This window comes from Phycodurus eques, chromosome 19 (assembly GCF_024500275.1).
Source record: "Phycodurus eques isolate BA_2022a chromosome 19, UOR_Pequ_1.1, whole genome shotgun sequence".
Lineage (NCBI taxonomy): Eukaryota > Metazoa > Chordata > Actinopteri > Syngnathiformes > Syngnathidae > Phycodurus > Phycodurus eques.
In genome coordinates, this window is record NC_084543.1 from 7,168,472 (window position 1) to 7,180,875 (window position 12,404).

General features: G+C 45.8%; 1 protein-coding gene across 1 annotated transcript; it reads right to left on the minus strand.

Annotated features, from left to right (window-relative positions):
* Nucleotides 1-5,299: 5,299 nt before the first annotated feature.
* On the minus strand, nt 5,300-9,427 carry hoxb1b (homeobox B1b). The gene is made up of 5 exons (XM_061664021.1): nt 8,920-9,427; nt 8,491-8,778; nt 6,913-6,971; nt 5,479-5,560; nt 5,300-5,412 (listed from the first exon to the last, which is right to left on the minus strand). The coding sequence occupies exons 1-5, from the start codon at nt 9,425-9,427 to the stop codon at nt 5,300-5,302; spliced, it is 1,050 nt and encodes a 349-aa protein (XP_061520005.1).
* Between the last annotated feature and the right edge of the window lie 2,977 nt (nt 9,428-12,404).

Sequence of the window (12,404 nt, forward strand, 5' to 3'; positions counted from 1 at the left end):
AACACAACTTCCGCGCCAGTTGCATCGAGATGTACACCCAACGATGGGTTATGGTGGTGGCGGGGGGCGTGTGCGCAAGTTGATAACTTCCTGTGGTTTCTCAGCCGAGGCTTACAACACATTTGACAGGAAGTGAAGGCCCCAGTTCGTCCTACAGCGACACAGCCAACCGAGGAATGCATACAAAATTTAGGATTAATAAAGAAAAAATCTATATCATATTTACAGTACGGTGCAAAACTCTTGGGCCTCCATTACATTTGTTGAATTATCAATGACATGTTGTCCATATATAAGTACAACTGGGATGTTTATTGTTCACTCCGGGGACTGTGGGAGAGTTTATGTTTGGGGCAATAGACGCATCAAAACGTTTCATCATAAAATGGCTGCGCTAGTTTGTTTAATGCAAAGTGCAAACACTCACTGGATACTTTGTTAAAGACAGAATTTATTGCCCATTGTGTTTTTATGATGATGATAATATACTGTAGGCTACCAGTGCTTTGAGCTTGCATACAGTATATTCAGTAACACTTTGATGTGGCATTAATTCTGCTCACAAACAGTTACCGTGCAGATTGGCAGATTTGTGAGCTGACTGAAAGTGGTAAAAACAAATATACTCTTTTTCTAATTCAATAATGGCTGCTGCTTTGTGTTTAAAAACTACGCCAGCGACTGTTGCTTGCTCTCTCGTCTTAGCCGATTAGGTTTTGAAAGGATCGATGCATTACCTTCCCCAAGAAGAGCACATATTAGCAAATGTTTTAATAGATTTAATTCCCTCTGTCTGCGTTTAAATCATCGTATTGACCATCTTGACGGCTCTCCGATGTGAGCTGAGAAACTAATTAGGATATTTGTGACAACACAAGCTTCTCTAAATTGGTCCCTCACAGTATCTGAACAATGATTTATACCAGCAGTAGATGTGTGAAGGAACACAAACACGTACAGAAAGCGTAAAATGAATAGAATGCACGCTGAGCCTCGCCTATCGTTTTATTGATCGTGCAACACGACTGACGCGCAGCAAGGGAAGCCATCAAATGACCGGAACTCAATCACACGAGGCTCACGGCGCCAGCTCAGCCTGAGCTTTTAATTTCCTTTTTAAATATGGAACTTCATCATCTGGAATTCTGCATCCTTGCTTTGTGCACTGGGAACAGAAAATGAATCTCCTGAAACTATTCCAACAATATTGGAAGGATACATTTCTCTTAATAAGATGAAAAATGAAGATTGCGAGTCATTGAGGGTTTTAGCCCCACCCCTTATTGACTATTTAATGAGGAGGTGTGTCCTGAGGCTTTGTTCATGTGATTTTACTTGTGTCATCTGTTTTATTATATGTAAACAGTGAACCCATTTATTGAGGGGTATATATTCCTGACCAAATCATTTTTTATATAAAGTTTTACCCCTACCACAAGCTTTAAACACATTTTCATTTAATAAAGCACATTTAAGCTTATTAACACATTTTTTAAAAGTTTTCTTTAGCGCCTGTTGTCACTCTTGATTGCACAATTCTCCAAATTAGAGGCAGCGTGTGTTTGCTTCAAGCTGTTTATTTGTCACTCCCAGTTGAGGTTTGCTGTAAAACTCAGACATAAAAGAAGAGAAAGTAAAATATACGGTACGGACCCCAGGACACCAAAAGATATCATTTAATTTAACAAAAGTGTGTTTGCTTATTGCTAGCATATAAAGCAAAAGGACATACTCAAAAACAAAATGTTACAAGCAATTATAAACCTTCAAAAAAATGCTGCTAAATACACACAGAGCAGCTACACATACAAATAGAGCATACAACAATACTCACAGGCATATAGTCTCCGCAACATCTATTACTGGACTTTAATTGGGGACCGTCTCTGCCTCATCTTGCTCCTAATTACATGGCATGTCTTCCAGTAGACCTCAGTGCTGACTGGCATGTTGCGGCACAACGGGGTACTACTGCACTGAAGGCGTGCAACTGGAAATTCGGTCTTGCCCGTATACAGTAAAAACCCTTTTCGGCGATAAAGTGGAGGCGATAACGATGAACCGTGATATAGCGGGGAAAACATTATATTATGCCATGTTTTTTTTTTTTAATTTCCAGTAGCATACGTCTTTGTGTCTTTGTGCTTTTCATGCAAAGTGCACTTTGACGACAGCCTCCTTCGCTGTCACGTCCCCACAGGAAGCCGCGGGGTCAGGCCGAGTTGAGTCCCATGTCGGAATTGTCCCCGCGTTGACCTGCACCTGACTGGCCTCCCAGCAAAAAGCCCCTGTGAAGGTAAGAGGAACTGGGGTCCCCTCCCCTGGAAAAGAGCTTCCCTCCCCTTGACAGCTCCACAGAGCCGCAGCCACCTGCCTGCTGGGTCAGGCCAATATGAAAAGGGAAGCCCTTTGTAATCCGACGGGGATTACACCAGGCGACAATGCGCTGCTGAAAGAGCGACAAAAGCCCTGTATCAAACGCCGCTGAGGGGGAGCGAGGCTATGATCTCCCACTACTACTAACACTGACTCCTTGGCCACCTCTCATCTCACCAAGCGGCTCCCCCACGCCCTCGACCTCCACCCCCTTCCCCTCCTTTAGGATTCACCATCTATGTCCTCCTCCTGCCCTCTCATCTCTGGGATCTGGCCTTTTATCAGCACATTCCTTTTCATTTGCATTGCGGTGTGGGGAGGGACAGCGGGTCTCTGATCTGATAGCGCCAGGAGAGAGTCAGGAGGCTCCTCGGGGCACAGAGGGTGATGGAGTGCGTGTCTGCATCCTGTCCTAGCTACACACACACTCGCACATCACAGCGCATTCCCAAAATAGGCAGGTACAGTTCCCCCGCTATATCGCGGTTCATCGTTCGCGCCCCTGCTGTACAGCAGATTATTTAAGCGATTGTTTTACTTGTTTCTTGGTTTTTTGTTGTTGTTTTTTTTTTTACTGCAGTTGAACCTTGACTTACTACGCATCTCAGCTGTACATAAGCTCAAACATAAAACACAAGCAATATAACAACAATTATAAAGAATAAATAAATACGAAATGTTCATTTTTCATTCAAAATACAAGAAGAGCTCCCTTCACATTGGCATAACCGGAGTTTTATTTTCTCTTGGTGCACAGCCGATATGTTGCGTGACGTTGCTCTTCGATGAGAGAGACGAGCATGATTGAAGTCTCCACCGACCATTAAGAGGGCGTGAAAATACTAAAATTGTAATCGCGCGACTACAGCGTACGTGACCTCACTCGCGTTGGCTGCAAGATGAAGTTGGAATGTAAACAAACAAATGCAGTTTTCGAACAGGCGCCAGTTTGTGCATTGGTGAGTAACACACACACAGGAGGAATAGTTGAAATCTCCCATTCCATTTGGTTGTCACTCTCACTTCACTTTTCTTTTAGTGCAGGCTCTTGTCCTTCTCCATAACTCCTTCCTTGTCAAGGGGATGCCCCCCCAAAAAAAGTTCCTTAATTATTTTTTACAGTTCCTTAATTTTTCCATATTTGTCTGTTTTGGCTCGCAGCACAAAGCAAAAACTCGACCCAGCGACGGCTCTTAACTTGAAAAGTGGTCAATTTGGGGAGCTCATAAATCAAGATACCGCTGTACTGTAATAAAGACAAGAGGTAAAGAAAACGGTAAGATCAGTGCTTCTGATAGCGTTTAGGCCAGTGCAGAAGGCCCTTGTTGACCCTGATCCCTCACCACTGCCCTAAAGTCCAAACCCTCAGGAGCGAGGCTCTCCGCCCGACACTTCCGAGGGTCGCCGACAAATGTTTGTGTTGCCGGAGGAGATAAAAAGAGGCGGTTTGCTTTTCGGATTTCCTCACAATACTTGTATTCCCAGCCCACCCATTGCTCACACACATGTCAGTGCAGGGGGGTTTTGGGGGGGGGGGGGGGCAAAGGTAAGAAGCGATGATAGATTGAGCACACAGAAGACAATAAGAGCTAACCCTACGTGTGCAGCGTTCCTTGTGGTTGCCTCGGCGTTTAGGAAGCAGGGACGGGGAGATTGTATTATTGCAGAATATATGAGCCGTGTGCAAATATTAATCCAGCGTTATTTGAAGTGTCCGCTAAGCATAGCGATTCCAGCTCTCGCGCTGAGTGATGACATACCTCCATTACACGTGATGTACGCACGCATGAGAGCGACCTATTTTTCACGGCCAAGACATTGTCCCTAGAGGCGGTTGCTCCAGAAGAATCCATGAATTATCCCGCTGAAACAAGTGAGCCAACGCTATTGATACAAGTGGGACCGAGATACTGGAAGGACGCCAGGAGGACGTGTCTGCCTGCGCTTGTGATCCTGAAAACCACCGCCTCCCTCCCCGTCTACTTAATTGAAATACAAAGCAGAGCGAGGTCGATCAGAGAGCGGCGTTGAGGAAGAAGGAGAGAGAATGGGGGAGTGCGGTGGGATGGGGCGGGTGGGGGGGATGCTGTCTGTCTCCAGCAGCCTTCACTGCTCGCCGGGAATTGACTGGGGAACCAGCGAGCGAGACCGGCACACTGTCGGTGGTAAAATGAACTGTCACCTTGCATTTCTCAACCTGCTGGCGCCGGCGAATTGGCCACTTTGAACCCTGTGACGTGACACTGATTGAGTTCTGGAAGGAGCCGCTCCAATTTCCACGAGTGTCAACGCAAGGAGCATCCTCCTGCAATCGTGACGGCGCACGTGACTCTCCCACCTCAGCGTTACGGTGAACCCTCGCAATATCGCGGTTCATCTTTTGCGCCCTACGCTATATCGCAGAGTTTTAAGTGATAGCTTTTCATGGGTTTTCACGGTATACCGCAGGGGTGTCTTACCCAGTTTTGTCGCAGGCCACATTGTTGTTATGGTTTCCTTTGGAGTGGCGCTATGACTGTGAACCCATGTAAATGTCTGACCGCCTCCTTATATTATTACAGATAGTAGTTTTGAAATCAGAAGTCAGTAAAAACTGGACAAGTATTCTTTCATTTATTTTAAAAGGGGTGTCTGTAACAAAAATGCTTGCAATATCTCAGCCTTTTTAAAACTGAAATGATGAAAAGCGCTACATCTCCACAGATGAGTACTACAACTTGTACATAGTTCCCAGTCGTTTCCCGTTTTCAGCAATTATCTTCAGACGTGTACAATGCATTTAGAAACAAATCTCTGAATTCACTTTACAGGCTCTTTAATCGTGTTCTAATGAGTATGAAGTGTAAAAATATGTTTTAAATGTTTTTTATGGTCTTCGTAACGCAGATTTTCACCTATTGCAGGTCGCTCTCGAACATATCCCTCACGATAAACTGGGATTCTCTGTGTACTCCACGGACCAACGTTGCACGCTGCTGCTTGGCCGCGCCGCCTCGTTGCTAGTCTTGTTTTGCTTGCCGGCTCGACGCTCGGATCCTGGAGGCAATCCCGGCGAGTATTAAGACGTTAACCGTGGCCAAGTCACCTGTCTATCCCAGTTACCGCACTGACGGGGCGGAGAAAGGATGCGGCCGCCGGGGGGATCCGAGAGGCCGGGCCTTCGGGCTCGCACATCCATTAGAGCCTGACACGGATGGGGGGAGGGTCTCGAGTTAAATGGAGCTTCAGTACAACAACAAAGGAAGAAGCAAACGTGCTGATCATAACGAGGCAGCTTTCCTCCACTGTAAAATTGCAGTTACAGTTTAACTGTCCAAGCTGTATAAATTATTCAAATGAAACTGTGTCAATATTTGGATTCATTCGTCAATCGGTTTTATTTACAGGCTGGAGTTCCACGCATAGACAAACAGGACACACAATATAAAGCAACAAATATACTATATAGTTACACCAATAGAAGCATAGGAAAATATATTTCTTAAAAAGCACCTGTCACTTGATCTGTAATAAGACGTCTGAGATAGTTAACCTGTTTACAGACCATGAGATTATTATTCACCAATGTAAATTCTCTCTTTGATTGCTAATTTGATTGCTTATTGAATGAAGGACCGAAAAACAATGCAAACATTAAAACATCACTCATGTATTATTATTATGTACGATACAGTCAAAATGTGTGTGTTTATTTAGTCGAAATTGTGTTTATTTGAGCAATAAATTAAAAAAAAGACAAATTTCAAATTGATTCTAAATACTGTATAAGAATGTGTCCTTTCGCGTACGATCACATTTAGATTGAGCACACGTAAATAATGCAGCATATCTGCTCACCTGTGACCATATTTGCCTAAAAACACAAGGCCCTCTGAGACATCTGTGAGATGAGAACCCCCCACCCCCGGTTCTCCCATGAATACCGGAACCCGGCTCGCCCTTTGAAGCCGGGGGTCCCTGCCGGGTGACATGCGACAGAGGAACTGGTAGAAACCCAAGGAAGTGAGCCTGGCAGTAGACTTGTAAAAGAGCCGGCAACAACTGCGAGCAGCATGGGGTACAAACAGCACTGGCTTGACCTCAAAGGTCATCTGGTGATGTGTCAGATATCGACTGCTGTACACACACCCCCCCCCGTCCCCCCCCCACCCTTCTATATCGTGGTTCACTGATTGCATCCCCGATACATGGCTGATCTTTAAGCGATCATTTTTTATCGGTTTTTGCAGTATGCAGGCAAGTGCGAATTTGGATTTGCACCCCTTTAGTGTAATACACTACCACAATTTGCCGTTTTAATATTTGTCGTTCCCATGGAGGAGAGAGAATTTATAGTGAGTATTGTATGCTCTGTTTATGTGTTGCTGCTCCACCTGTGTGTTGAAGTAGTCGTTGCTTAAGGTTTATAATTGCCATAACGTCTTGTTATGTATCTTTAAATGGGCTTCTGATGTTTGTATCTGTGCAGGTTCTCCTCCTCCTGCATTGTCCAGCAGAAGTTCTTCCGAGTTCTTCCTCCCCCTTCCCGAGGCGAACATCTGTCTCCGAGGCGTCGGCCGCCGTGCCGACTCTGACACCTCCAGATGGAGAGCCCGCTGGGAGCGTTGAGGTATTACCCGCAGAGATGGCGGGGATCACACCTCAGGAATGAAATCCCACACTTGTCTTCTGCGCAGACCGCTTCCTTCTTGTCGAATGTGCCGCCGTGACCCATATTGATGATGCCCCCCGCCCCAGCCCTTATCACCCACCGCCACAGTACTTGGCCTTGTGACTCAGTTGAAACAGCTTAAACTATAAACTATAAAATGAAAATGCATTATCAAAAGTTCATTTCTTCTCAGTTTTAATTTAAATTCTAAACACTTTCACGTAGGACTGGCCGAATTCATTTGTCAGAACCTTTTTTTGTGTGTGGCCTCTGTCGTTCAATGCGCGGCCTCGCTAGTGTGCGCTACTTACACTAACAACATGGCTGCGAACAGAGAGGCGTTAATTTACAAAAGCACAGTCAGTGTTGGCAACTTAGTGAATTGGTCGCGACATTTAGGAACTTTTCTGGAGAAAATAATCTGAAGCACTACTTTTACATGTCAGGTTGTGTCTTTCTACCTCCTCTAATTGCCCTAATTTCCACCTTCAATCAATTCATTCCAGCTGTTATATTTCAGGTGGTCGCTAATTTCCATGTGGATGTGGAACTTTGATGAGAGATCTCTCAAATGTGGAGGCCTGCAGCCACCCTGGTGTCCTGACAGATTGACTCGGCATTCATTTGCGGGTGAACTCTGCGTGAACCTCGGCCGCCAGGAAAGAAGGCCGCCGACAGGCCAGCGCTGCGGGGCCAGTATGAGCGTGTGGGTGTTTGTGCACAAACCCAACACCCACTGCAAATATTGAAACTCCCCCCCCCCCCCCCCCCCTTTGCCATCACACCCGACTAGGCGGTCAGGTCGGGCAGCGGCCCAAATAAGCACCGAGATGTCAAGTGAGTTCCCTAACAAAAACAACAACAAAAAATTATAATAATAATGATTTAATGTAAAAATACGCCAATGCATTTGAGTGTCAACTGCATCCAGCAGGATTTGGGTAACAAAAATGGAGACCTGCAACACCCTGCAGTTTGTTGTCATGTTTAGAGCCCCCGGAGGTATTTGGAGGTGAATAGGTCACCAGGAACCACCCTGTGTGTTGTGAAAGATTCCTCTTGTCACATTATGCAAGAGGGGAATAAATATAGACCGCCACACTTTTTGCCAACTCCCTGACTTATAAACGTGAATAAAATAAGATAAGAGCAACAGCAGTGTCAGTGGTTCATTTGAACTTGATAAACTTTATTCATCTAAAACCTCCTCCGGACAATTGTCGTAAAATACCCTGTCAAATAAATAGTGCAAACAGTGACACTGAACGGCTCAGTGCTTGGTCACAAACACGATAATTTTTTTTTAAAAGCAGTAAATAACAAAAGCACATTTAGCAGTTATTTGTATACCCTGAAATTCCGCGAGTTGACGTGCATTTGATGTTTTTTGTCTCCCTATTTTGGAATGCTGCCTCTGAGGGGGAACGACGTCAATTGAGTTTACGAATTGAGTTCTGTGCTACCCTGTCCTTGGGGGGGGGCGTCAGGGCCCGAGAGCTTCTCCGCCGGCCCGCTGCAGCCCAGCGCGCAGCCCAGCTTGTCGCGCTTCTTCTGCTTCATGCGCCGGTTCTGGAACCAGATCTTCACCTGCGTCTCGTTGAGCTCCAGGCTGGCGGCCACCTCCACCCTGCGCGCCCGCGTCAGGTACTTGTTGAAATGGAACTCCTTCTCCAGCTCGGTCAGCTGCTTGGTGGTGAAGTTGGTGCGGATCACGTTGTGCTGGCCGGGGACGCCGAACTCGGACAGAACCGCTGAGAAGAGAAGAGATGAGTGGAATGGAAGACGCCAAACTCGTGGAACTTTTGTTGTTGTTGTTTTAATGGACGGCGAGCAGACGAAACGTGAGTTGGCGCGGCAACTTTTCACGCACCGTTTTACGTCGAGCGGCTCACCTGTTTTGGGAGGATTCCTCTTCACTTTCATCCAGTCGAAAGTTCTGGAAGTTTCCTCCACGTGATCCACGTCCTCGTCGTGGGTCGCGGCGCACGTGTAAAGAGTCTCTGGAGGACACTCCGCTTGCCTCTGCTCCGCGCCACCGTAATGCGCGTACTGTGCGCCGGCGGGGCCGCTGCAGCTGTCCCCGGTAAAAGGCGAGACGTGCGCGTGCGCGTGCATGTAGCCCCGGTCCTGCTCCGAGGACAGGCCGTACTGGTGGTGTTCGTACTCCACGTGGGTCCCGTACACCGAGTTTGCGGGCGGTGCGTACTGCAGGTCCAGGTCGACGTGCGTCTGGTGGTGGTGGTGGTGGTGGTGGTGCAAGGGAAGGTTCTGGTGGTTGTGGCGCGGCGCGACCAAGCGGCCCTCCTGACCGTAGCGGTCCGCGGTGGCGCACGCATCGTGGTTGAGGTTGAAAAGGTTCGGCCCGCGGGTGCAGATTGGGTAGTCGAGGTAGGAGTTCATCGCGTTGCGTCGCAGGGTCACGACGGATGAGTCATTAATCGCCTTCACCCCGGAGGTAGTATGTCAAAGCTGTAAAAAGTGCCCACCGCCCCTCATATCGCCTTGCTGGCAGGCCACGTGACCCGCGGCCGGCCAATGGCGAGGCCGGCTCCCCTGGTCCGTCACGCGGTTCGCATTTTGCATGACAAACGCTTCAATCAAACGCGCTCATCCATCTGATAACAACAACACGAACATCGAGCAGCACAAAAAAACAACAACAACAACAAAAAGAGAAATAAGTGCCTCTCGCAAACTCCTAATGAGCTCGCGTGAACACCGTGTGGAGAAAAAAAAAATGAAGTATCCATTTAGTTACTATTTCTCAATCAAAACAAAATGTCGTCTCTAAATGTGGCCTTTAGGCTCTTTTATCGGCCATTTATCTCTTTGCTGCCATAAAGCTGTCGACATTTAACGCGGTTAGTGTTTGAAATGTACTTTTCTATGGGCAGAATGGAGAGATGTGTTGCTTTTTACGAATGAATTGTGGAGCCTTCCTTTTTTTTTTTTTTTTTTTTTTTTGACTGACTTAGCGCATAGTGATCCATCATGTGCTCTTTAAAACAAAACAAAACAAAACCAAAAAAAAAGACAGCTTCTGTGACCCTCTAAGGGACAATGACACTCTTCTCACATGTCAAATGTATTCTTATCATTCTTTTGGGGCTTTTCAATTATGTGTAAATGTGGAATAAATAAAATAAATAATTCTAGCTCCATTACAGTAGCCATACTTTCGTTATTCTAACATTAATGAACCATATGAGAGTGGTTAAATGCGTTGCATCAGTGTTTCTTTTGACACAACCTCCCAAAACCATTTTTAGTTATTCAAGTACCATTATGTCCAACAATAAAATACAGTCGTGTAGTAGGCCTAAAACAAGGACAGTTTGTATTCCTAAAACGTATGTTTAATATTATTGTAAGCCACTCTAACATTCTGCATTTTCTAATTATAGATGAATTTAAAAAACAACTGTACTTAAATAATGAGTCAATGAAGATGTCTTGCGCATAAGTTAAATACAAATCGTACTTTTAGAAATGTTTGGAAAGAGAGTTTTTTTTTGAATGAAACGTAAATGTATTGTACTAAAAAGTTAAATACAATTGAACGGTACTCAGGCAGTGATTCTTTCGCGTACCACTAGAGGGGGCTCGTACCGGTATCATGACGACCCTATATGGGGGAAATGCATCCGGACGTGTATAGTATACGGTTGTTGTTGTTGTTGTTTTTGCGGCGAATTAGAGATGCGTGAGTTTCGGCGCGTGCATGATTCTGTCGTGAGGGCTGCACGAGTTTGGGGACAAATAAGACCAATGGAAATCCTCGTTGGGATTCTGCGCGTGCGCGTCAAACTGCGGCTCGTGGAGCGCGAAGCTCTGAGCGGGGAACTCGGACCACTGAGGCCGGGGCCGGTGCTGCTGTGACCGGGGCCGCAGCGAGGCCGGCTGGTAGTCCCCGCCCAAGTGCACGTAGCCCAGGCTGGATAGAGTGGGGCTGCCCGAGGCGGAGGGGGACGAGCCGGGTGAGGAGGGCGAGGCCGAGGCCAGGTCGTGCCGCTGCCGCTGCTGCTGCTGCTGCTGCTGCTGCTGCTGCTGGAGCTGCTGGAGCCTCTCGTCCTTCTTCTGCTTCATTCGGCGGTTCTGGAACCAGATCTTGATCTGCCTCTCCTGCAGGTTGAGCAGGCCGGCCATCTCCATCCGCCGCGGCCTGCACAGGTAGCGGCTGAAGTGGAACTCCTTCTCCAGCTCCAGCAGCTGCGCGCTGGTGTACGCCGTGCGACTCCGCTTGCAGGCCGGCGAGCTGGAGCTGCAAGCTTCGGTGCTCGCCACCGTTGCGCGCTCTGCCACAGCAACAGTACAAATAGCCCCATTAATTACAATTACAGCACACACGCGTGCGCAATTTTTCAAAGCAGACAGTCAACATTATTAAGGCGTTTTTAGCTTTACCATTATTATTATTATTTATTAGTTTTTATTCAGTGTGGTTAGTTACAACTCTTTCCATCACTTTTTTTTTACGTACTCCCTGTTTTCACTATATTTACATTTGGAATCTTTCATTGTCATCAAAATATGTATGTTTTTATTTGGTACTTTATTTGCGTTATCAGTTCATATTTATCATGCTTTGGTGTTTCAATATTTGACTTGTATTACACTAAATGTTGCATTGGTTGTGGTTACGAATTCTACTAGTATTTGACTTCTAAATTGCATTGAATGACTTGATTTGCCTTATACTTGTATTATTTGATTTGTGTTCAACTAATGACGTTAGACTGCGAGGTGACTTTTTGTTGCACGATAAGGATTTATGATTGCCATACAATAAATTCCTTGTTTATACTATGCATCATCTTTTTTTTTGTCTTAAAAGTGTTCCAATTGAAAAGTGTCAAAAGACTTGAATTTGTTGTCAATCGTGGCAGTGTACGTGATGTTTGTAAATGCGTTTACATTTGACTGCCTTGACATTTGCCCGTGCTGTGTTGCATTCTCAACGTTCAGCTGCACGATGCGACAATTCCTCGATTAATCGACAACTATTTTGGTAATCGTTGCGAGACGAATTGTCCGAATTCTCAGAATTTCCGGATCTCAACAGGAAATCTTCTCAGATTTCTGTCGTCGTCCATGTTTAATATGCTTTACTTTGTAAAACAATGATCACCATTTTTTTTGTTGTTGCTTATTTTCTGACCTACATAACTGAATCATACTCAGTTTGTGCATGTTTGGTGCTGCCAATGAAGGGATGGAACTTAAATCTGTTTATTTTTTTTTATTTTTTTTTTTTAATCCAATTCATCACCTCATCGATGATTAAAAATAATTCTTCATAATTCTAAAGCTCTAGATGCAACTCAAATTTGTCATTTACAAACCTGTAGGTCTCCTGTCTAGTTTTTGCTTGGCCTGT

Excerpts from the sequence above, each read along its gene's own strand:
- hoxb1b (XM_061664021.1), bottom strand. The coding sequence starts at position 9,427 with ATGAACTCCTACCTCGACTACCCAATCTGCACCCGCGGGCCGAACCTT. Across the intron at positions 8,779-8,919 it reads GAGGAATCCTCCCAAAACAG|CGGTTCTGTCCGAGTTCGGC; the intron begins GTGAGCCGCTCG and ends TTCTCTTCTCAG. Across the intron at positions 5,413-5,478 it reads TTCTCCGCCCCGTCAGTGCG|GATCCGAGCGTCGAGCCGGC; the intron begins GTAACTGGGATA and ends GATTGCCTCCAG.